This window comes from Athene noctua, chromosome 2 (assembly GCF_965140245.1).
Source record: "Athene noctua chromosome 2, bAthNoc1.hap1.1, whole genome shotgun sequence".
Taxonomy (NCBI): Eukaryota; Metazoa; Chordata; class Aves; order Strigiformes; family Strigidae; genus Athene; species Athene noctua.
Window position 1 is genome coordinate 151067801 of NC_134038.1, and position 23010 is coordinate 151090810.

Genomic DNA, 23010 nt, shown 5'->3' on the forward strand with positions numbered 1-23010 from the left:
CTGATGATGCTGGGTTTTAGTCCACTTGTAAAACCCAGGATTTGTTCTGCCTGCTCTTTCAGCATCACAGCAACCGAATTTGTCTTCCTCTTTCATTCTTCTGGGCTATTCTAAAAAAAAAAAAAAAAAAAAAAAAAAAAAAAGGGCTACCCAATATTGTATTTTCTATTATCTCCTTAAATGTGGGTCACGGTTCACTACAGTAGTTGAAATCTGGCTTGTTCTCATTCAGTGAAGTGGTAGAAACTCTTGATAAGCTGCTGACTCACTGGGCCACCAGTCTTGAGGTTCCATTTCTTCCCTTCAAGAGCTGCCTGTGTCTTGGGAAGATCCATGCTGTAGAAGAGAGCACTGAAAAGGGTTGGGGCTGCTTTATGGCATGCCTCTCAGAAAGCTTGTCAGTGTGCTCAGGCCCGTTTGGTTGCTGTGCTTTGCTCCTGCAGAGTTGGTCAAGATACATACCCTGCCTGGCATCAAAGCCCTCCAGAGAAAGTAACTTCTTAAAGGCAAGGTGTCTTAAGGGCCAAATGAAAGTTCTCATCAAAAGCAGAATAAAATATAAAAAATGATTTCACAAAGATATTTTAGAGGAAAAAAAATATGCAGCCTATCTAGAAATTACTGCATGTAGCTTCCTATCTCTTTAAAAAAATATATGCATATATATGTCATTTTATGCTGAAATTACATGATTTCTGCTTATAGTGATATAGTTACCTGTTTTAAAAGCATATACAAAGTCCAGAAAGTAATTGGTGCATAGGTCTTAAAAAAAGAGTATGAAGCTGAAAACCTTGTAAACTAGAAGGTATAGTACACTTTTATTATACTTCCCATATGCATCTAGTCCAAAAGTAATGCTTCATATGGCAAAACTGAATAATTTAAACCAAGTAGTCCGATAAGCAAAGATTTCTCTATTTCACTTCCTGCTTTCACAAGCACTTGGCAATGTAAAATCTCTTTGGGGCTGTATGAAACATTTGCTTCTTTGAAAATATTATTTAAAATTTCTGGGAAACAGAAATTACCCTACTGGATAAGAACAGTAATCAAAATATTCACTTTTAATTTCCTATCTCCAGAGTGTTGTCTTGTCTTAGGAAAATGTAAGAAATGCTAGAAAGGACAACTTGACCTAAATCAATTAATAGCATGATTATGGTGTGATCTTAAGCACCTGAGTATCCCTGCATTTCATGTTTTCTACATGTTGCAGTGCTTTGCAGGACCTGAGCTTTAAGGAGAAGCCCAGTCATATTAGACCATCAGTCTTACTAATTATGGAAGCTTTTGCTCTCTGTAGAACTCCTAAATGGCAGAAAAAAACACTGTCATAGCCCCCAAATGATACCTGCTTCTAAAACACAAAAGAGATGCTCTATATCCTTGTCTCTGTAGAACAGTGAATTTTTTTACTTATTGATATGTTTTGATAACTTAAATGTCTATAGCCTATGCTTATCTCTAAAAACATCTGGGTCAACACCGTTCAGAGATCATTTTCACACCTCTAACACTGTTGTGGTTTTGCAGCCCTTATGAGTGCATTCATTTCATATTTTAAAGTTTCTCTCTTATGTAGGCTGTAAAAATGGCAAACAAAATCACTTCACTAAAAAGCTAAAACCCTGTTGACTCGTTGTCCACATTTGATCTCACCTGGTTAAAGCTTCATGTGCAATACTTTATTTTTAAAATATTGTAAACACATTGATTTTCTAACCAATGATAGATCATTATAGTAGCTTTTTAGTATGAATAGCATATAAATCAGCACTTGATTAAAAGAGAGCCTTCTGAAATATCAAACTCTCTACTCACCTAGATATCTACACCTAGTAGTTAAAACTATTATGAAAAAGATCAAAGAGGTTGGTACTCAACCATATGCAAAGGAAAACATACTTTGAAATATCAGTTTCTTCTATATGTGTAAAATTTCCCCATACCACTTGTAAAGATTCTGCATCACAGGCCTCAGTAATTCAACATTATTTACAGAGATAGACGAGGCTAGTAAAAGATGTGACGGAGACTGAGTTTAAATGAGTGAGATAGCTTGTGTACAGTGCAGTCAAGAGATGTTTCCAAAGAACCAGTGTCAATTTCTAACCTCTAGTTCACATCAAAAAATCAGTTTATGAACCTACTAGCTGAGTCTGTGTGGTTTGGGGCCCTATAATAAAAAATTATGCTTTTACATTTACAGAAAAAGAGAACACTTTATTTTCCCTACAGAATCCCATGTTAGCATATCTAGGTATCTAGTTTGATATATCCTTTTCATTTATGTACAAATACCCAAATGTATGAGCAAATACAATCTTTGGTAAATATGCGGTCTGTGACCTTTTGCAGGTGCCTTAGAGCCAATATCCTGAACAGATTCTGCAGGCTTTCATCACAGACTTGTTTTCACAAAAGTCAATTCCACTTTTTCTCTAGACACAAATTACAATGCAGCAGAAACTTCTTGTTCTCCAGTGGATTGTGTGTAGGTGGAGCTAGCTCGTTCAGCTGTGTCAACATAGAAAATGGGACAGAATTTAGAGAAGTGGAATGCAATCTGCTTTCTGAAAAAGTTACGAAGATACTTCCTAAATTTTTCTCCAGCAAAGGCATAAATTACAGGGTTGATACAACAGTGAATCATAGAGATTGTTTCTGTCACTTGGATTGCTTTGTGCAGTTGACTATTGCCTTCACAAGTAGTGATGGAAAATGCACCTTGAAAATCACGCAAGAGAAGGCAAACATTGTATGGTGCCCAGAAAAAGAAGTACACAATCATGATGATAAAAATAAGCCTGACTGCTTTATGTTTCTTCTCATTCCTACATTGCAGTAATGTCTTTATAATTTGCGTATAACTGCATATCATAATGAACATTGGAATAACAAGTCCCAGAATGTTCATTTTTAACGTCAGAATTTGCTTCCATACGTTTATCTGGTCTGATGGATAATGAGCACTGCAAGTATAACGTGAATTTTCTTTTTGAGTTTTGTGAAATACTATCCCAGGAACAGAAATCAAAAGAGCAACAACCCAAGTGGCAACGCTGGCGAGGATGCCGTAGGTGACTGTTCTAGCTTTTAAAGCAAACACTGCATGCACTATGGCCAGATACCTGTCTAGGGTCAACAGGATTATGAAAAAGATGCCACTATAGAAGCCAAGGAGGTAGATGCCTGAGAGTATTCTACACAGCACCTCCCCAAAAATCCAGTCGTGAACAGCATAATAAGCCCAAAAAGGGAGAGAAAATACAAACAGCAAATCAGAAATTGCCAAATTGAGCAGGTAGATGTCAGTCATGCTCTTCAATCTCTTGTATTTGACCAGGATAAGGACAACAAGCATGTTGCCGGTGAGGCCAAATATCACCACCAAAGAATAAAGCGGTGGCAGAAGACTTGCTGCAAAGTGCTTTTCCTCAGTTCCCATGCACGGCGCTGAATCACCGTAGTCAAATTCTGTTGTCAGTGACCAGTCATCTATGTCTGTGGTATTGTTTTCCATGGTGTCTTGGTCTGGAAAGGAAGAAAAGGATGGTAAACTGGAGGAAACCCCAGGCTTGGCAGTGAGCGGAATGAAACATGCTGATGTCCTCATCTGGAATGTTTTTTACTGTTGAGCACCTGAACATTACTACGTCAAGGTGTGGAAGAGAATGAAATTGCAGAGCTCCCGGGAAACCCATCTGTATACCTGTGAAGTCACATCGCTGCACGCTGGAAGTGTGCCGCGCGTCATTTCCTACGTGTATGCTGTCTGGTGCATTTTTCCTTCTCAGCAGAGCCTGTCATCTGCCTGACCCAACCAGAAGCAAAGGAATGATGAATTACTCTGAGCAGTGGGTAGTTTGGGGCTGTTGTGCTCATCGGTGGCTTTCCAAAGGGGTGGAGAGACCCAGCAAGGCAGCGACAGGAAGGCACAGCGTAGCGATGCAGCTCCTTGGGACCTGGCCACCTTCTCATCGTGCCAGCCCATACTGTAGCCCTCACCGGGGGAGGACCATGCACTGGCAAGGTGTAAACTGGTGCCCGCAAAGGCGCTGCGACACGGGTGAAACAAACTGACTGCCGCTCGTTGTTCCTGTCTTCCTGGGAGCCTTAACGCCTGTGGGAATCCGGCCACTGGGGGTGTAGGGATGACCTAGGCTGTGCTGTACTAAACGTACCCACCTGGTGGGCCTGCTGTCCGGGGTGTTGCAGAGCAGCAAGGCGTCAGCGTTGGTCTGGGTCAAAATGGCAAACGCTGTGTCCTTTCCAGAGCGTGGGTCAGGCGTGGGCCATGGAAGCGTGCTGCTTTGAGGTAGCTCTGGAATGAAAACGGTGCACAGTCCTGCAGAAAGAACAGATAGGCAAACACCTTAGCAAATGGCATAAAAGATGACAGTTGGTGTCAGTGTGGCCTATAGCACCTGTATCTGTCGTGGCATCTTCCTGTCAATTGAAAGACCTCCCCAGTGCTCAGGGATGAAAGAAGTTGTGATTCCTTGTTTCAGTAGCTGCTTAGCAGCCGTGATTCGGGAGCTCCAAAGTCTAGACTGGCTCAGTGTCTTGGAGGGGGAACAAAGGCGAAAGGCAGATACGGCCATCGCTATGAGGGCGCACTGACAGTTCCCCATGTGCAGCGGTTGTTTGACATCGTTCCTCATCCTTTGGCAGCCAGCGTTTCCAGTGAGGTGACACAGGAACTGAGGAAGCGCAAGGGTTGCCCAAACTCTCTGTCCCTCCAGTTTAGGCCTGGGAACTGTCGGAGGGAGTGGGCTTCCCTTGCAAGAAGGTAAGAAGGTGTCACAGCCTGGGAGGCAAGTGTGCAGCAGAGCTGGGAGAGCCCTCAGGCAAGGGGTTTCTTTACAGTGGGAGCAGGTAAAGGCTTGTGACTTTGCTCTCAGCCCTTCCTGTCGCCCAACCCTCCCCCTTTCCCAAGTCCCAGGTCGGACTGTGAGCTGGATGCAGAAGCAAAGCTTTGTGTAATCTGGTCTCTGAGAGGTTGAGAACTGTCTTCTCTCAAACCTCCAGAGAGAATGGAAGTATTCCTGCGTGTCCCGTGTGAAGCCAGGAAAAGGATTTTGTGAAGACGGGTGTCGGGGACCAAATAAGCTTCCTGGTCACTTAGTGGGGAAGTGAAATCAATGTGCTTGGTAGCCACTCAGCTAGAGCCATTTGGTGCCTGGTGAAAGGGCTGCTCTTCCTTCCTGTGTCAGCAGGACTGCTTTCATCAGGCACTTCATGGCAGATTGGTGGCTGTTCATAGCAGGTTGATGCTTTTCCAGTCTGCATTTTCCTGGCAATTTAACACCTACCTGTTCTCTTGACAGAGGCAACAGACTGCTCCCGACACAGAGGGCTTCAGGTAGGCAGTGCATCTGCCCCAACCCCTGCCTTCAGAAGGCAGTGCACCTGCCCCAACTTGCATTGTGATCCCTGACTGCTCATGTAGTGCAGGTCCTGCTTACAGCCCCACCACGCACTTACTTTCTTCAGTGGCGAGCTGTACCCTGTGTGATTGCAGATGTCTTTTGCAGAGATCACATCCTCAAAACTACCACTTCATTCTCTCTGCACTTGAGTTCTGCAAGATGAGATATACCTGAAGAAATTCAGCCTGTGGCTGCAGTGACACAGGGGCAGGCCCCCGGTCTGCTTTTTTTAGTAGTTCATCATTGTCCATTCTGATTGACAGCCTATGAATTCTGTCTCACACTAGTTATGTCATCTAGACAAAACCGTTCAGGTGAAAGGAATATTTTCTGCTGTCAGTACAGATTGGTGAAAATGCTAATATCTTTATTTTAATTTGTGTTAATGTGGTTAATTTAGCTAAACCTAAGCTGAGGTTTTGAGCATGGGACTGTCTCCTAGGTCTTTGACCTTGGTTAGGTCCTGTGACTTTAAAAATAAGGATCTGTGTCTCTCCTGAGCTGCCAGCTCCTGATGGAGATTCTTATGTTGCACTGTGCAGGTAGAAATCTTCCCCAAAAGAAGGAAGCTCTATTGGAGCAAAATCTGTACATTGTAAACAAAAAGAGGTGCTGCTTTTGCAAAACTTTTCCCCACCTCTTCCCCAATCTCTTCCTGAGTGTGGCTGTCAACTCTCCTCCTAAGAATAACAAGAATGAGAATATCCCTCTTCAGGTATTACTTTGGCATGTTGAATATAGCATGAAGTTTTGTTCTGGAGAACAAGAAAAAATTGGCAGGTTTTAACAGTTTGGGTCTCAGCTTTGCCTAGATAGAATTTCTTGGGGACAAAATAAGTGCTATCAAACTCCTCAAAGACTGGCTTTCAGTAAGCTCTGGCAATCTCTGTGAAACTGTTTTTTCCACAGCCATACTAACTACATAGTTATTACAATACTGAGATATGGTTTTGCTGGTAAAGGAAGTGGCTGTTGACAGTAAATATGCTGATTTTAAAGTATCTAAGGGTTTACATCTCTTAAGTAGTTTCAGCAACTGTTTTAGAAAAAAAAAAAAAAAAGCATCTTTATAAAACACTCTTTGGGCCAAAACATTAACTTCTTTATTTCAAAACATGACAATACTTGGGTACTGTGTAAATATTTAATATTCCCTGCAGCTAGATCTGCTAGATCTATGTGGCATCCCCTGACAGTACATGTCCCTGGTACTGCATATAGCTAAATATCCCCATTTCTGATGTGTCAGTGAGCCATGCTGTATACTGGGATTATGGGATGAGGGACTGGCTGCAACACAGTGCCAGACCCAGCACATCCTGTCTTGATCATTTTGCGCCTACATGATGCTTATGCATACACACAGGTGTGAAAAACACCTGGGTCATAAACCCAGAGTGGGATTTTATGACTATGTGATTGATAGGTTTCATGCAAATATTATTGCAAAATGATGTCTCTATGTTATTGTGGTAATTCTTTTCATGACATCCCCTTCTTCCTGCTAACTCCTCAGTGCCTTCCCTCCTTTTCCTTTGCCTTCTTGGAATGACAATCTCATCTTCCTTGCATGTTATTTTCTGCCTTTCAACCCTTTTTGGGTGTTTAAATTGTGGTCTTCCCTCTGAGCAGTTAATTGTGCTGAGCCCCATTCCTCTAGCCTAGCCTTTGCTTCAGAAGCCTCTCTCTGCAAAAATACTTACTACCCTGAACTGTGTATAGTATCCAGAACATGCTGATAATAGAAACTACAGATACTAATTTGGAAACCAGAACAAGGAATTGTAAGTGGTTTTGTGCTTTATCCTATAATCTCACGGTTTTAGAAAACAGTGGTGGCCACTGGCTAGAATGCTTCACTGGGTTAATTGACCCGGGTTGTTTACCTAATTAGAGATATCTGACTGGGCTTCTAAAGAAAGGATATTTCAAAAAGAGGTCTATATTATTTTGAATACAGTTTAGATAAATGCAGTATTTCTAGAAAACTGCAATCTGCTATACAAATTCTGTTGCTCTAGTTAAGACTAGCAGTCATGCAGTTTTCAAGATAAAAGCTCTCCATAGAAAAGCTGAGCAAACTCTTGTCACTGTTTCATGCTCAGTTTCAGGTCAGAGCTCTCTGGTTTTAAAGAGGCAAAGATTTTATTAAAGTGAGTTTCAGTTCATTTGCCCAATGCTATAAAATCGTAGCAATTAAAAAGGTATAGTAAATGGAAGTAAAATGCTAAGCTATGCTGTGTGTAAACAGGTTCCATGAGACAGTGTTTAAAATACAACACCAGATTTTCTGTAGTCATCCTGTGAGAAGAATAAGTACTCTTCACTCAAATCAGTGTTTTGTCTTTGCAGTAACAGTTTTAAAATCCAGATTTTCATCACTATAGATCATCTTCAGAGAAAAAAAATCAGAGAGGCATACTCCATTATATTTCTTACTCAGATCAATCTGTAGAGTTTTATTTCATTGCTTACCTGGATCCTCTGTTCAAGCCTTCTAGTGGTTCTGATCTTTAAAAATAGTGTATTCCATTTAACGTATCCTGTGCATTTCCCCACAGTAATTTTTAAAGATGAGTAAACTAGCAATTTTCCACAAGTAATTTTCCACCTCAGGCATTAGACTACCTAAGCAACTACTAAATGCTAAAAAAAAAAAAAAAAAAAAAAAAAGAGAAAAAGAAGCAAAGCAAAGATGACTTACCATATATCTTATGGTGCAAGTGATGACTTAGATTATTACACCAAGAGCAATGCTAAACCGATGTGTCAGTCACAAGAAGAAGGTCAAAAACACCTCTTCCTGCATGAAGAAGGATGTATCAGTTTGAAAACTTCTAGCAAACAAATCTGTTTTCATTTAAAAAAAATCAAGGAGCAGTTCTCTTTTTTCTAAAAATGGGTCTTCAGATGTTGCTTTTCAAACTCTGCGAGATGTGCAGAGATGTTGAAACTGTGGAGGATCCTCCTAGGAGCTGAATTCAAGGTTTCACAACCCACAGCTGTAGTATGAGAAAAAGGTTTTTATATCATTGTCTTCTCTTTTTCATTTAGCTAACTTCTTTGCATCAAGAACAGTTTACATGAGGTACATCCCTTTGCATTTCTCAATTAAATTTCTTTCATGGTTTTTGCCCCTGAACAGAAAGTAGAGCTTTTGAATAAAGCTTACATTCCTGTTCAGAATTACCTGCACTTTCTGTTGGCTTGCTCTGAGTTGCAATCCTTATATTTTTGGAGATTTTATTCTATTTTTCTCTAACCTGGTCTTTTGGACTGTCTTTTTTTTAAAATTTTAATCCCTTTCATAAGACTATGACTGACCACCTTCTAAAACAACTGTTACTTACTTTTTGGCATTAAGCTTCAGAAAAGCCTGATAGAATGTGATTTCTTATCAGCTTACTTCCTTGTAGCTGATTCCTGTGACTTATAGGTGAACTGAAGCTGCACCATGATCAGTTTTTTTACATCCTTCTTAGACATCAAAGAAACCACACAGGAGCTAGGAAAGATACAGAGAAAGCAAGAAAGGGTGCCTTATCAGATTCCTGAGAAACCCTGAGAAGATACCTAATAAAGTGCAATCCCCTGTCTCCCCTTGACATCTCTTTGGAGGGTTCTGGAGTGTCTCATCCTGTCAATCTACTGAAGACACTAAAGGGATATCTTCCCTGCACCCAGCCCTTAGTATCCTTAAAAGATTTTAAAATGCCAGAAGCCCAGTGGAGATGTCTTGCTTGGGATGCTGCCATTCCTTAATGGAAGTCAAGGGAATCACAGCTTCTGAGTTACATCTCAGATCTGAGGGGAACCACTAAAAAGTGAAAGGCTTAGCCTGTTTCCTTGTCAACCCTTCTTTACATAAGGGACTAATCAAGGCCTTTATTCCACGGGATCAATAGACTTTTCCTTTCCTAATCATCTGTTCCAATGAGCTCTCTAAGGGTTGGAGTCTCAGCATCAAAATTAATGGCCGCTGTTAGGTATTCTAAGGGTATGTTCACACTACCTTTTGTGATGGACTATATTAGACCCTCTATACAGTCAGTGGAAAGAGCTGCTTCTAGAAACGTTTCCATTACACCTAAATCAATCTCCCAATTGCTGCCAAACTTTGCTGACAAAAAAATGAACTTTTATAATGAATTCTTGTAATTCACAAACAAGGTATTGTATCAAATTAATTTTTCAATGTATAATTCCTAAGCAGTCTACATGGTGAAATTAACAGACATTTTCAGGATTTCTTTATGAAGCCTGCTTCATTGTCCACTGTTTGTTACATGTTACTGAACCTACTGAAGACTCTAAAACCTCTCATAATCTGACACTATATGAACAGGGGAAACAGTCTCAAGCCGGTTGTTGGACTTGCCTGTTTTTCATCAAGCTTTAGATTCTGAAATATGCTCCACAAAACTGGTCTCAAACTTTTGAACTAACAACAACCTAAAAGTAAGACCTGTGATAGACTGGTCTTCAGAGATAGTCCCTTGTTCCCACAGATTCATTTGCTTTATTGATCTGTTTGATTTTGTTGCTTACAGCTTTTCATTCTCATAGCTCAGCCTGATCAGTAGCTGGGTATTTAATTTACTGATTAGCACCATAAGATTGCAGAGGGTGTTGCATGTCAATAGAGGGCCCCTGCCACTCACAGTTACAGCAGCTGACTAAGGGAAATGGTTTTGGTCTGCTCACCAGCTGAGTCTTACAGCTGGATGAGAGACTCCCCACACAGAGTGCAAATAGCTGTGACACTTGGCAGTCCAAATACAGGGACACACTCTGGCAGCAGTGTGAGTGTTTGATTATCAGCACTGACATGATATGTTCAGTTAGCTCTAGACCTGCTGCAGATGAGCAGAGCTGCTGGGAAGTCAGATTTGATCAGATCTTGCATGTGGCTGCAGGCAAGTCCAGGCCCCTTGTGCTGTTTGCTGGGCGCTGGGGTGCTGGGGCTGTGTTGTCCATCCGTGCTGTTAGGACAAGATCTTTCTTTTGTCTCCCTCTCCACTCCCCTACTGCCCTTAGTTGCTCTCGATGGGCCCCTGCAGGACTCAACCTCCCACCCAGTCTGAAGCTCCATCACACCAGCCTGGGACTGACTGTCTTGCTGCTGTGTCACCTCCTTCATCCAGTGTGTGTGTCAACACTGAGGTATGGACAATGCAAGTGGCACATCCATTGTTACAAGTCAGATTTTTTCAGCTCTTCTCAATCTCTTGCCCAGCACCTCTTTGAAAAAGTGCACTGCTCTTTCCTGTGAGTTGCAGCAGATTTTAAGAATCTTTACCTACAGATGAATCTCATAATTTTACCAAGACATTGAACCTATTGTTCAATAATAAAAGGAATAACACAGTGGATTGATATAGCTTGGAATTTTACTTATTATGTTTTTACTTTCAGAGATGAGTGGGAGTTATGTTTAGTGGCATGACACTCATTCCCTCCCTAAAGACATTCCTGCAATGGTAGTGGGTTTTGTTCCCTACCTGTAGGGCTCAAGTCAGCAAGTATGCAGCAACGTACACTGTCAAGTTAAACTGCATTCGTCAATGTCTTCTATCTAGTGACTGATTATATGATTCATCTTCACAGTAATCAGGCCATCACACTGAAGTATGTAGTATCTAAGTGATATGGCACTCCCTCGGGATGGTGTCATCATTTATGTGAAATCTACACCAGTACAGAAGTGTCTACTAGGACACATTCCAGATGCTTACATAGCAGTGTGACCTACAAATGTCATCAAGCAGAATTATTGGTAAAGAAATTTGAAAACACGACTAACGATTTCCATTTGATTTATTACAAAATTGCACCACCTGAAGAAGAAAGATTGGAAATAAAAAAGGCCTCAAACAGAATGGCAGATACCTTTCTTAGAGATATGATAGTGAGCAACACTCATCAAAGCCTATAACTACAGCAAAAAGATTATCCTTTTCATCTGGAGAAGTCGTCTAATGAAGGTATGTGAACAGGACTGGATGTATTATTTTTTCAGTTGGTTCCCCCAATTATATGTCATTTTGCTACATGTTATATTCACAAAATCCATGTCCAAATTAGGTTAGTACAAGCATATACTTTATTTCATCAGTAACAGTTAAATGTCTTTGTTTTGAAGAGGCTGAATAAAGAGATCCACCTATAACTACTGTACTGCTTATGTTTGGGTTTTTTTCTTACCAGCCTTTTCTTTAAGCCTCTCAAGTTCTTATGACTAATCTTTTGCTGCCACCTTACAATCACACCCAATCTTATATCTGTGAGGTATATTTTTTTGAGGAAAATGGGGGAAAAAACATTATGTACCACACCCTAAGATTTCTGTTATGGAGACTAGTTAAGAAAACAAACAACAAAGTATTTTACACATTTCACAGATTCGAGGAAACTGGTTTACCAAAAACAAGCTCTGGAAGACAAGCATTTCTAATCTGGATTAACACTACTTATTTAGATGGTTGTTTACTGGCAGTAAAATCAAGGGCTTTTCCCCCTGCTATTCTTCTGGTTTCTGTTTGATTCCCTCCTGTAAATCTTGCATGTACATAATTATCCATTGCAGCATATATTAATTCCATTGTCAAGGTTTTATTTTTGTTTTGGCTTTCCCCAAGTGGCTCTTACTGAACTAGCTGTGTTTCCTCATGCAGCAAGGAGGAAGAGAGCATTGCTTCCTTCTACAATTTTTATCCAGGCCTCTGATATATGTTGTCCTGTTTTATATATAGGGGGTTATCATAGTACAATAGTTTTTACTTTTAGGCCATAGCTACGCATTTCACAAATTTTCAGCTCTTAGAATCTCATTTTTACATAGGCCTTTAATTCTCACACTTTACTGTTTTCAGGTACATTTATAGTATGTTAATTCTAGGTTTAGAGGTGTTGTTTGAGGCTATCTTGACTGTGAATTGGAAATACTCCTCAGTGTACATGTAAATCCTGGATCTCTGATCAGGCAGGCTGGGAAAATCATACACCAAATTCCTTCCCAGTGAAAACTAGGTCACAGACAGAGTCTGTACAATGACAAGGTATGTGCCAGGACCCAGGAAAGTACTTTTGGGTGCCAAAGATTTGGTGTAGTTTATAATTGTCCATACCTCATGATAGCATCCCTGCAAGTTGTGTCCAAGTGGCTCCTTCACTTCCATCCATTTGGTTTCCATTCCATTCAAAAACCCTGGTATCAGGTTAAGTTGTGGGTTTAGTGTTGTACAGTTATCGTTCTACTGACACAACCTTGTAGACAGTTCTGCAAAGCTGATTGTCACTTGAAGGTTTGTGCAGTTTTATACAATTGACTGTGTATCTGATAATACTGCCCTCCTCCAGTTCAGTGCTGTCACCCCACCTTCCCAGGATCAATCATTTCAGACTTAAAACACTCAAACCAAGATTGCTCTCACTGTCACAGGAATTACAAAACTTCTTGGCAGTTATACAAACTTACAACATTTCTTTTCCCTACCATTCCATTTTCCGAATGAAATACAGCTAATAGGCAAGTTGACAGAATATATGTACAAAGCCTTTATCCCTTATTTCTAGACAAGCATCTTTCTTTGTTTTGGCCCAATTGCTACTGATATTCTAAATGTGCCTGAATTTTCTGGTTTGGTTTTGTTTCTTCTGCTAGTTTAATTTTTTTTATTACTATACTAAGGTGTAATGCTTCTAAGGCCACATTAACCACAGTAGCCACTAGGAGAAGGCCAATAGACATCAGTGGTTGAAAACAGTAGCAAAATTATACTTCAAAATGAGCAGTATCTGCCTGTTGTGCTGTTTAACCAGGTCAGCATCGTGTCATTCACCTGGCACATCATTTCTTTGTCTTTTATTAACTGGAACAAGACACCATGTAAATTTGTCCTTATGTTCTTTGTATCCCTTTTGTAATTTTCACTGGAAGGAGAGAGATTTATTTTGGAGGTTCATAACTGGAAGTATCTCTTACTCGCCTAAATATTTTAATGTGCTGCTTAAAGTATTTATCTCTGATCTTCCCATTACTCTGGCTATAACTTTATTAGCCTCTGTTAAAGCTACTAAAGTAATTCTCTCATTTTTTGCCACTACTTTTTCATCTGTTCCTTTTCCTTTATACTCAATTTACCTTCATCTTACCTAAACTACGTACACACAAGGTTTCAGCTGGGTTAACAAACAAGAAGGTCTTATAACAAGAACATCCCCATGCACTGCTTACCAGAAGTTTCACTATTTCTACATTTGTCCATTATATACTTACCACAGATGAACCAATGTCAGTGATTATGAATCTGGTGGTTGGTTGTGAGTGCTGCTCAGCACTCACCAATACCATATATGCACTTTTGCTACATTTCCTTTTGCCCCTTAGGAAGTCTGCCTGACAGTTGGTGGAGTTATCTTCTGCTGTGTGGGGAATTCCTCCCCACAGGCTTCTGAACATGTGGCAGTAACATCTCCTAACAGAAGGTCAGACTTTGTTCTGTTCTGTGCATAAACTAAACTGTTTGATTGGTTTCGGGGCTGTGCATAGGTATTTGTCCATGGCACATGGGCCTTCTTTTCGAAAGCCCAGTCAATGAATTCTCTTCAGAAGTTCAGTGCTGAAAGTTTTGAACTTGTAACAATTTTCACTTAACTGTTTCACTGTTCAACATTTGTTGTAAAGCAATGATTTACTTGTAGTGTTCACAGAAGTCCTGTCATGAATCTTTTTGGTGTTCTGGTGCTACTTGTAGAGTCTCTCAAATGTTTGCTTTTGTTTCCTCAATATCTCACCAGAGCAGCTCAGATGCCTCCCAAGCACTGCAGTGGTTCTTCCTTGGGCTAGTTTTTTCTCTGCCCTAATTAGAATCCTGGTGCACCTTGCCATTTTCTTAATATAACTAGTTCATCACACAGTTTCTATGTATTTGCCTGCTTCTCTAGTTCTACATACACACTGTGTCTTCATCTCAATTCCTTTCCCTGCAGAACTTGAGTTATGAAATATTTGTCTCTGTATGTAAAATTTCCTCCCCTTCTCTGCTAAGGTAACTTGTGTTCTTTTTCATAGGGACTGAACATCTTGTTAAACCTTCCTCACCGTTAGCTCCACCCCACCGTGACAAGACTGACTGAAGTTCTGCTAGCCTAATTTGGAACTTCCTGGCCTGTTGCTACACCATGCTGCAGCCATATCTGACTGATTAAAATGCAAAATCTGTCACAAAACTATCTAGAGCCTTGCTTGTCTCAGTGCAAAGCTACAGTGAAGGACCAGTATCATCCTGCCTGGGAACATAATGTAACAAGAAGCTAATCTTGATGTTTAGTTTGTTTGTGCCTGGCAGCACAAAATAGAAAATGAAAATCAGAAAACAAAGGTAGTGGGTATAGAATATAGCTTATCGCATAGTGGACAGATGAAAAGAATGTGCAAAGGAGAGGAGGAGGTGTGGATCATAGGCTGAAAAAAAGGACAGTGTAACAGAGAGAATGCCATGGTGAAGCAGAAGTGTATTTCCATATTGAACTTTGAACACTTGAAGTTCCTTACACATAAAACTTGGGAGATCAGGTGTACCACATGGCTGGGGTCACTTTTTACAGTGCAAGAAGATCTGAAATTAGCTGCAGAAGGTCTATGGAGAATCCTATCTTCTTCCCAATCTTGATAGAGTGCTATCTTTTATTGCCCTCCTTTGTTTCTCCCCTTCCCCTATTTATAACATACACAGCCCTGTTTCTCCAGATTTTACCCATCTAAAATCTGTGGCCCCAGACTTTTCCCAAAGCTATTATAATGCAATTCTCTCTAGCTTGTGGGTGGATGAAAGCAGTGCAAGCTACAGACTGGGCAGCTTCTAGACTGAGCAGACAGTTCCCCTGCTTGGTCGGTTTTGTTTCTTTCACTGGAGTGTGGTATCATGAGTGTTTAAGTCCATGGTTGCATCTTTTTGCCACCTTCATTCTGTGAAGCTGATGCCTTTTGCTTAAGGAGGAGAACATGGACTACAGGGTATACAACTTTTTCAGGCACAGATTTTATTAATTTCACTTCATTAACATGAAAACAGGAAGAAACATAATTCCATCGAGACAAGAATTTAAAATAAAACACATCAGTAAAAACATCCGTTACAGAAAGATTTGTATCACACTGAACTAATCTATGCTTTAATATTAAAAAAGGTGCTTTCACTTTAGTGCAGTAAAAATGTACAAAAGAAAGGAAAAATATTACTTCCGAGCAAGAAGGTTTACTGTGAGGGTAGGTTTTGGTCTTTTATTTAGTCTATCTGTGGCTATTAACTTCACATTATGATAGCTGATAAGGTAAAAGCTAACAACTAATAGAAGCAGTGCCTTGTTGTTATGAGGCTAGAGGGAGAAGAGTATTTGCACCACTCACATGAAGGCATCTGATACCTAAATTAAGAGGCTGACATTTCCACATTTCTTCTGGAGTCAGACAGGCAATCTTTCCCAGAGGCCATTTAAATCATGCATTTGCTTCTGACTCAGACATCTCTTTTTCTCTACTGACCACTGGGGGACCTTGAAGAGATCTGCTGTTAATTTGGGCATCTGAATCACGTGCCTAATGTTAAGTAGTGTGGAATTCCCTTTTGTGTCCTTCCATTTTCTGGAGGTTTGTTGAACCTGCCCCACCAGATTTCCATGAGCAAGGCCTTACATGCATGAGCCGTGCCCTTTGAAGTAAACGGGGGGGGGGGGGGGGGGGGGGGGGGGGGGGGGGGGGAAGGGCAGTTCATGTGCGTAAGGAGTGCTCACCTGCACTTCCTTACAGTCTGAAGCAAAAAGTTCTACACTATGCCCCTCCCTCCTTTGCTAACTTCATGTCCCTGGAATACCACTTTCTTTCACAGGGAAGTTCCTAATAATGACATAAATGTATGCCTATAGGATACCGGCGGACTGATGGTCTTGAGTCTTCAATTAGCATACAGTTCTAATTAAGGCACCAGTTGGCTACGGGCACTTTTCTCCTGGGAAAACAAAGCAAGTATATCTCCTCTGCAGTCGGCTGCTTTTGCAGTTCCAAGGCTTCTGTCTGCCTAGAACTGTATCCCAAACATCAGACTTACTGTGTGTATGAAGACCACACTTTTCTCATGCAGAAGCCTAGCCTGACACACTGCATCTGCCATGTAAAGTCTTCCTCTACACACATGATTTTCCCTGTCCAGAACTAGGGAGGCCTCCACTCAATACTGTTCTCATGGTCTCCAAAATACTTCAGGGAGTTGTAATATTTTCTTCATATGGAATCTTGCATAGCAGATACCAAGGTAATTTTCATTCTGGTCTTGCAGATCTTTGATGATGGGCTTTTATTGGTTAAGTGCTCTTTTTCTTGGAGGGATATTATTTGTCAGAAACAAGTTCATGTTTTTTGGGGGTGCATTGTTGTCTTGTTGTGCAGTCAGTAGAGTTGGTATGAGCAGTTACTTGCAAAATTGCACCCATAAAAATGACAATGTTGCCAATTAAAAGCCCACTTTGGAAAATGTTAGCAACTGAATGGTTATATGGCAAACATAAAATGAAAGAATTAAAATCAAAATACTGTAACTTAGCCTATAGTCAAAAGGATTATGTTTAAAAATGACTACACTATTAGATAACAGGTAAATCCTTGGGTTAAATGGCCCCAGTAAGATAAAGGTCAGTCAACTCTCCCATCAGAGGAGAGATATTATCTTGATATATCTCATATTCAACCTCAAATTCCTTTTTATGAAAACATCTTTTATTCATGTAGGGAAAAAAAGGGGTAGGGGGGAAAACTGAAGAAAATTAAAGCTCCCTCCCCCCCTCAAATGCCTGACTATGTTGCAGAAGGAATACAGTCACTTCCAAAAGGTGTTCCATTAATGTTAAATAGTAAACAGGTACATCAATCCTCAAAGCTTCCTCCCAGCGTTTCTCTTACAATGTTCATACAACAGCAAATGGCTCTTGTGAGATGATATATTACTCCTCAGTCTCTTCAATACTGTATTCCTCCCAGGTAAATCTCACTAGCATTTGTTCATTGGATAGAATTTGGGTGAAGAAACAGAATCATACTATTTTGGGTCCCATTCAAATCTTGACGTGATCCAGCCATGGTGTTAATACTTCGCAGAGAACTCATATTCTAAGACTGGAAAATGCTGTAACCCCAGGGAACACTTAACCACAAGAATTGAGGGTCATACAGTTTTCAGTAGTGCTTGGCAAAGATCTTAAATAACGTCAGGCAGTCTTTAAGGCAAAGCAAGTGATGCAACATATACTAACTAATTTAAATGTATTTTTACAGTCCAGTAGAGATGTCATGCTCTGCAGTGGATGGTGTGAATGTGGAACTAACTCTTTCTAATTTTTCACGATAAAGATTTGGACATTTTTTGCAGAGGTGGGCTGCAACATGTTTTCGGAAAAAGCTGTGAAGATACTTCCTAAATTTTTCTCCAACAAATGCATAGATCACAGGATTGATACAACAGTGGATCATTGATATTGTTTCTGTCACTTGAATTGCTTTCTCCAGATGACCTTTGATTTCACAATTTGGGATGAAAAGTAAACTTTGAAATGTATACAGAAAAGAAGAAATATGGAACGGTGTCCAGAAGATGAAATAAACAATCATGATCACAAAAATAAGTCTGACTGCCTTCTGTTTTTTCTCATTCCTACATCTCAATAATGTTATTAGAATTCGTGAGTAACTGAAAATCATAATGAGCATTGGAACAATAAGTCCCAGAATGTTCATCTTTAAAGTAAAGGAGTATTTCCATTTTATTGAGGCATCATTTGGATAATGAGCACTACAGGTATAGCGTGAATTTTCCTTTTGAGTTTTGTGAAATACTATCCCAGGAACAGAAACCAAAAGAGCAACAACCCAAGTGGCAACGCTGGCGAGGATGCCGTAGGTGACTGTCCTAGCTTTTAAAGCAAACACTGCATGCACTATGGCCAGATACCTGTCTAGGGTCAACAGGATTATGAAAAAGATGCCACTATAGAAGCCAAGGAGGTAGATGCCTGAGAGTATTCTACACAGCGCCTCCCCAAAAATCCAGTCGTGAACAGCATAATAAGCCCAAAAAGGGAGAGAAAATACAAACAGCAAATCAGAAATTGCCAAATTGAGCAGGTAGATGTCAGTCATGCTCTTCAATCTCTTGTATTTGACCAGGATAAGGACAACAAGCATGTTGCCGGTGAGGCCAAATATCACCACCAAAGAATAAAGCGGTGGCAGAAGACTTGCTGCAAAGTGCTTTTCCTCAGTTCCCATGCATGGTGCTGAATCACCGTAGTCAAATTCTGTTGTCAGTGACCAGTCATCTATGTCTGTGGTATTGTTTTCCATGGTGTCTTGGTCTGGAAAGGAAGAAAAGGATGGTAAACTGGAGGAAACCCCAGGCTTGGCAGTGAGCGGAATGAAACATGCTGATGTCCTCATCTGGAATGCTTTTTACTGTTGAGCACCTGAACATTACTACGTCAAGGTGTGGAAGAGAATGAAATTGCAGAGCTCCCGGGAAACGCATCTGTATACCTGTGAAGTCACATCGCTGCACGCTGGAAGTGTGCCGCGTGTCATTTCCTACGTGTATGCTGTCTGGTGCATTTTTCCTTCTCAGCAGAGCCTGTCATCTGCCTGACCCAACCAGAAGCAAAGGAATGATGAATTACTCTGAGCAGTGGGTAGTTTGGGGCTGTTGTGCTCATCGGTGGCTTTCCAAAGGGGTGGAGAGACCCAGCAAGGCAGCGACAGGAAGGCACAGCGTAGCGATGCAGCTCCTTGGGACCTGGCCACCTTCTCATCGTGCCAGCCCATACTGTAGCCCTCACTGGGGGAGGACCATGCACTGGCAAGGTGTAAACTGGTGCCCGCAAAGGCGCTGCGACACGGGTGAAACAAACTGACTGCCGCTCGTTGTTCCTGACTTCCTGGGAGCCTTAACGCCTGTGGGAATCCGGCCACTGGGGGTGTAGGGATGACCTAGGCTGTGCTGTACTAAACGTACCCACCTGGTGGGCCTGCTGTCCGGGGTGTTGCAGAGCAGCAAGGCGTCAGCGTTGGTCTGGGTCAAAATGGCAAACGCTGTGTCCTTTCCAGAGCATGGGTCAGGCGTGGGCCATGGAAGCGTGCTGCTTTGAGGTAGCTCTGGAATGAAAACGGTGCACAGTCCTGCAGAAAGAACAGATAGGCAAACACCTTAGCAAATGGCATAAAAGATGACAGTTGGTGTCAGTGTGGCCTATAGCACCTGTATCTGTCGTGGCATCTTCCTGTCAATTGAAAGACCTCCCCAGTGCTCAGGGATGAAAGAAGTTGTGATTCCTTGTTTCAGTAGCTGCTTAGCAGCCGTGATTCGGGAGCTCCAAAGTCTAGACTGGCTCAGTGTCTTGGAGGGGGAACAAAGGCGAAAGGCAGATACGGCCATCGCTATGAGGGCGCACTGACAGTTCCCCATGTGCAGCGGTTGTTTGACATCGTTCCTCATCCTTTGGCAGCCAGCGTTTCCAGTGAGGTGACACAGGAACTGAGGAAGCGCAAGGGTTGCCCAAACTCTCTGTCCCTCCAGTTTAGGCCTGGGAACTGTCGGAGGGAGTGGGCTTCCCTTGCAAGAAGGTAAGAAGGTGTCACAGCCTGGGAGGCAAGTGTGCAGCAGAGCTGGGAGAGCCCTCAGGCAAGGGGTTTCTTTACAGTGGGAGCAGGTAAAGGCTTGTGACTTTGCTCTCAGCCCTTCCTGTCGCCCAACCCTCCCCCTTTCCCAAGTCCCAGGTCGGACTGTGAGCTGGATGCAGAAGCAAAGCTTTGTGTAATCTGGTCTCTGAGAGGTTGAGAACTGTCTTCTCTCAAACCTCCAGAGAGAATGGAAGTATTCCTGCGTGTCCCGTGTGAAGCCAGGAAAAGGATTTTGTGAAGACGGGTGTCGGGGACCAAATAAGCTTCCTGGTCACTTAGTGGGGAAGTGAAATCAATGTGCTTGGTAGCCACTCAGCTAGAGCCATTTGGTGCCTGGTGAAAGGGCTGCTCTTCCTTCCTGTGTCAGCAGGACTGCTTTCATCAGGCACTTCATGGCAGATTGGTGGCTGTTCATAGCAGGTTGATGCTTTTCCAGTCTGCATTTTCCTGGCAATTTAACACCTACCTGTTCTCTTGACAGAGGCAACAGACTGCTCCCGACACAGAGGGCTTCAGGTAGGCAGTGCATCTGCCCCAACCCCTGCCTTCAGAAGGCAGTGCACCTGCCCCAACTTGCATTGTGATCCCTGACTGCTCATGTAGTGCAGGTCCTGCTTACAGCCCCACCACGCACTTACTTTCTTCAGTGGCGAGCTGTACCCTGTGTGATTGCAGACGTCTTTTGCAGACATCACATCCTCAAAACTACCACTTCATTCTCTCTGCACTTGAGTTCTGCAAGATGAGATATACCTGAAGAAATTCAGCCTGTGGCTGCAGTGACACAGGGGCAGGCCCTCGGTCTGCTTTTCACTGAAACTTAATTTAATTACATCATGGGCCATTCTGAGCTGTAGCTTGTGAAATTTCTAAAGTGTCTTAAGCTAGTGTCCATCTACTCATCTGTTTGAGAACCATTTAGGATCTAGAAGACCAATTTTTAATATAGATCTTTATCTCAGTGAATATATATATATAATGCACATAATCTTCTTGAACGGATTTTATGTGTTAAAAATATTTCTCCATTTGTATATGCGCACATATATTCATATATATGTAGAATCATATAATTTTAGAAGCACAGAATCATTTAGGTTGGAAAAGACCCTTAAATTCATAGAGTTCAGCTGTAATCCTGACACTACCACATCCACCACTAAACCATGTCCCTATGTGCCATGTCTACACATCTTTTAAATATCTGCAGGGATGGTGACTCAACCACTTCCTTGGGCAGTCTGTTCCCGTGCTTGATAACCCATTCCATGACAATTTTTTTTCCTAATATCCAATGTAAACCTCAATTTGGATCACTTAGCTTGGTTGAATCTTTGTCTTTTTATACTAAGAAATTAATATTTTTTAAAATCTAGTTTGGAACTTATTTTGAGATTTTAAAAAAGAAACAGAAAATAATTGTGGGTGTAAGAGAACTAAAGGTAACTGATTCCCTACAGATTTTTCTCCTTTGCTGCCCAAGCCTTGTTTCCTGTGATGGATTGACCCATCTAGTCACTCACTCCCTTCCCCCACAGCAGATGGGGGAGAGAATCAGAAGGGCAAAAACAAGAAAACTTGTGGGTTGAAATAAAGACAGTTGAATAAGTGAAGGAAACAGAAAAAAACACAAGATGGGGTAAAAGAACAGATGCTTTCCATCTCCCGCCAAGCAGACAGATGACCAGCCAGTCTCTGAGCAATGCCTACTTTGGAAAAACTCTCCAACCCTGTTTTATTGCTGAACACGATGCTATATGGCAAAGGATATTCTATTGGGCAATTTGGGTCACCTGTCCCAACTATGGTCACAAATCTCGAAGGCAGCACCATAAAAGCTGCTGTGAAGAAAATTAAGACCCTCCCAGCCAGACCCAGTATATCTTCCCACTATCAAAACTGAGCTCCTGCCCTGCAGAATTCACCCTGATGCTGCCTAGAAAGACAGCATGTACTATGGTTATTTTATTTACGGTCTATGACCTGATGGGAAATCTTTGAGCATTTACATGGGATAGAAGTCAGATCCTCCTCTTCACAACACGTACAAAATATTAAAAATATTTTCTGAAATGCTTTCTAAAGAGTTCCTTATCCTTTGCACACAAGCAGTGTTAATCATGAAGCGCTCTAGAAAACTGATCTGGCTAACAAATTCTACTGTTTGCATTTGATTTTTTTTTTTTTTCATCTTTAACTATTTTTCCCATTTGCACTTTCATGTAGAAAGGAACATCTTCTGCAGAAGCCGTAGCCTTTGACAAGAAGTCTGGTTTTGGCTCTAAAATTATCCAGACATGAACCTTCAGAAATGGGTATGTTAGCAAAGAAATCTCCAGGTTTATCTCTGCTCTTGTGCTGTATTAACGGGATCTTCTGTGAGATTCTGTTTTGGGAACCTCTGATTATTTGGCTTATTTCCCTCTTATTTTCCTTATGAAATTACAAATTAATATTCAGGAAGTTTTAATACAGCCCAGATTTCCATTTACTGGCCTTTCTTGTTTACTTTACAGACTGCAATGCAGCCATGAGTGCCCACTCTCCTGCCCACACACCCACAGTTTCTGCCTGCATAGGGTAGTTTTGGTTGCTAACAGAAATTCTGGGAAATTTCTGCAAAAGCAATCAACCTAAGGTAGAAATATAAGAGAGGAATTTTCTATTTGGTGCCTCCTTCCCTTCTAACTTATCCTGTGTGCTTATCATCTAAAGGCATCTAAATATATGAGCCGTCCAATAAAAGGCTACTCTCATTTCCCCTCAAAGGACTGATTATGTTTTGAGTCAAGGGTACAGTGAAGTATGACCAAGCCTTGGGCCAAATACCTGCACCCGGGAAAGAGTTCTTGCCGA

At 41.4% G+C, this 23010-nt stretch overlaps 2 protein-coding genes across 3 annotated transcripts; both read right to left on the minus strand.

Moving 5' to 3' along the window:
* Positions 1-2455: 2455 nt before the first annotated feature.
* Positions 2456-4298, minus strand: LOC141957131 (C-C chemokine receptor type 5-like). The gene is made up of 2 exons (XM_074898122.1): positions 4192-4298; positions 2456-3537 (listed from the first exon to the last, which is right to left on the minus strand). Exon 2 carries the CDS (start codon positions 3524-3526, stop codon positions 2456-2458), a length of 1071 nt encoding a protein of 356 aa, XP_074754223.1. The 5' UTR covers positions 3527-3537; positions 4192-4298.
* A 12676-nt stretch (positions 4299-16974) lies between these two features.
* Positions 16975-22276, minus strand: LOC141957132 (C-C chemokine receptor type 2-like). Of its 2 annotated transcripts, none has more exons than XM_074898123.1 (2): positions 22219-22276; positions 16975-18791 (listed from the first exon to the last, which is right to left on the minus strand). In XM_074898123.1, the coding sequence occupies exons 1-2, from the start codon at positions 22274-22276 to the stop codon at positions 17758-17760; spliced, it is 1092 nt and encodes a 363-aa protein (XP_074754224.1). In that variant the 3' UTR covers positions 16975-17757. The 2 variants fall into 2 exon arrangements, with proteins under 2 accessions (XP_074754224.1, XP_074754225.1); XM_074898124.1 differs by lacking the exon at positions 22219-22276 and adding an exon at positions 19494-19581 and having other exon boundaries at positions 16975-18839.
* Positions 22277-23010: the final 734 nt, after the last annotated feature.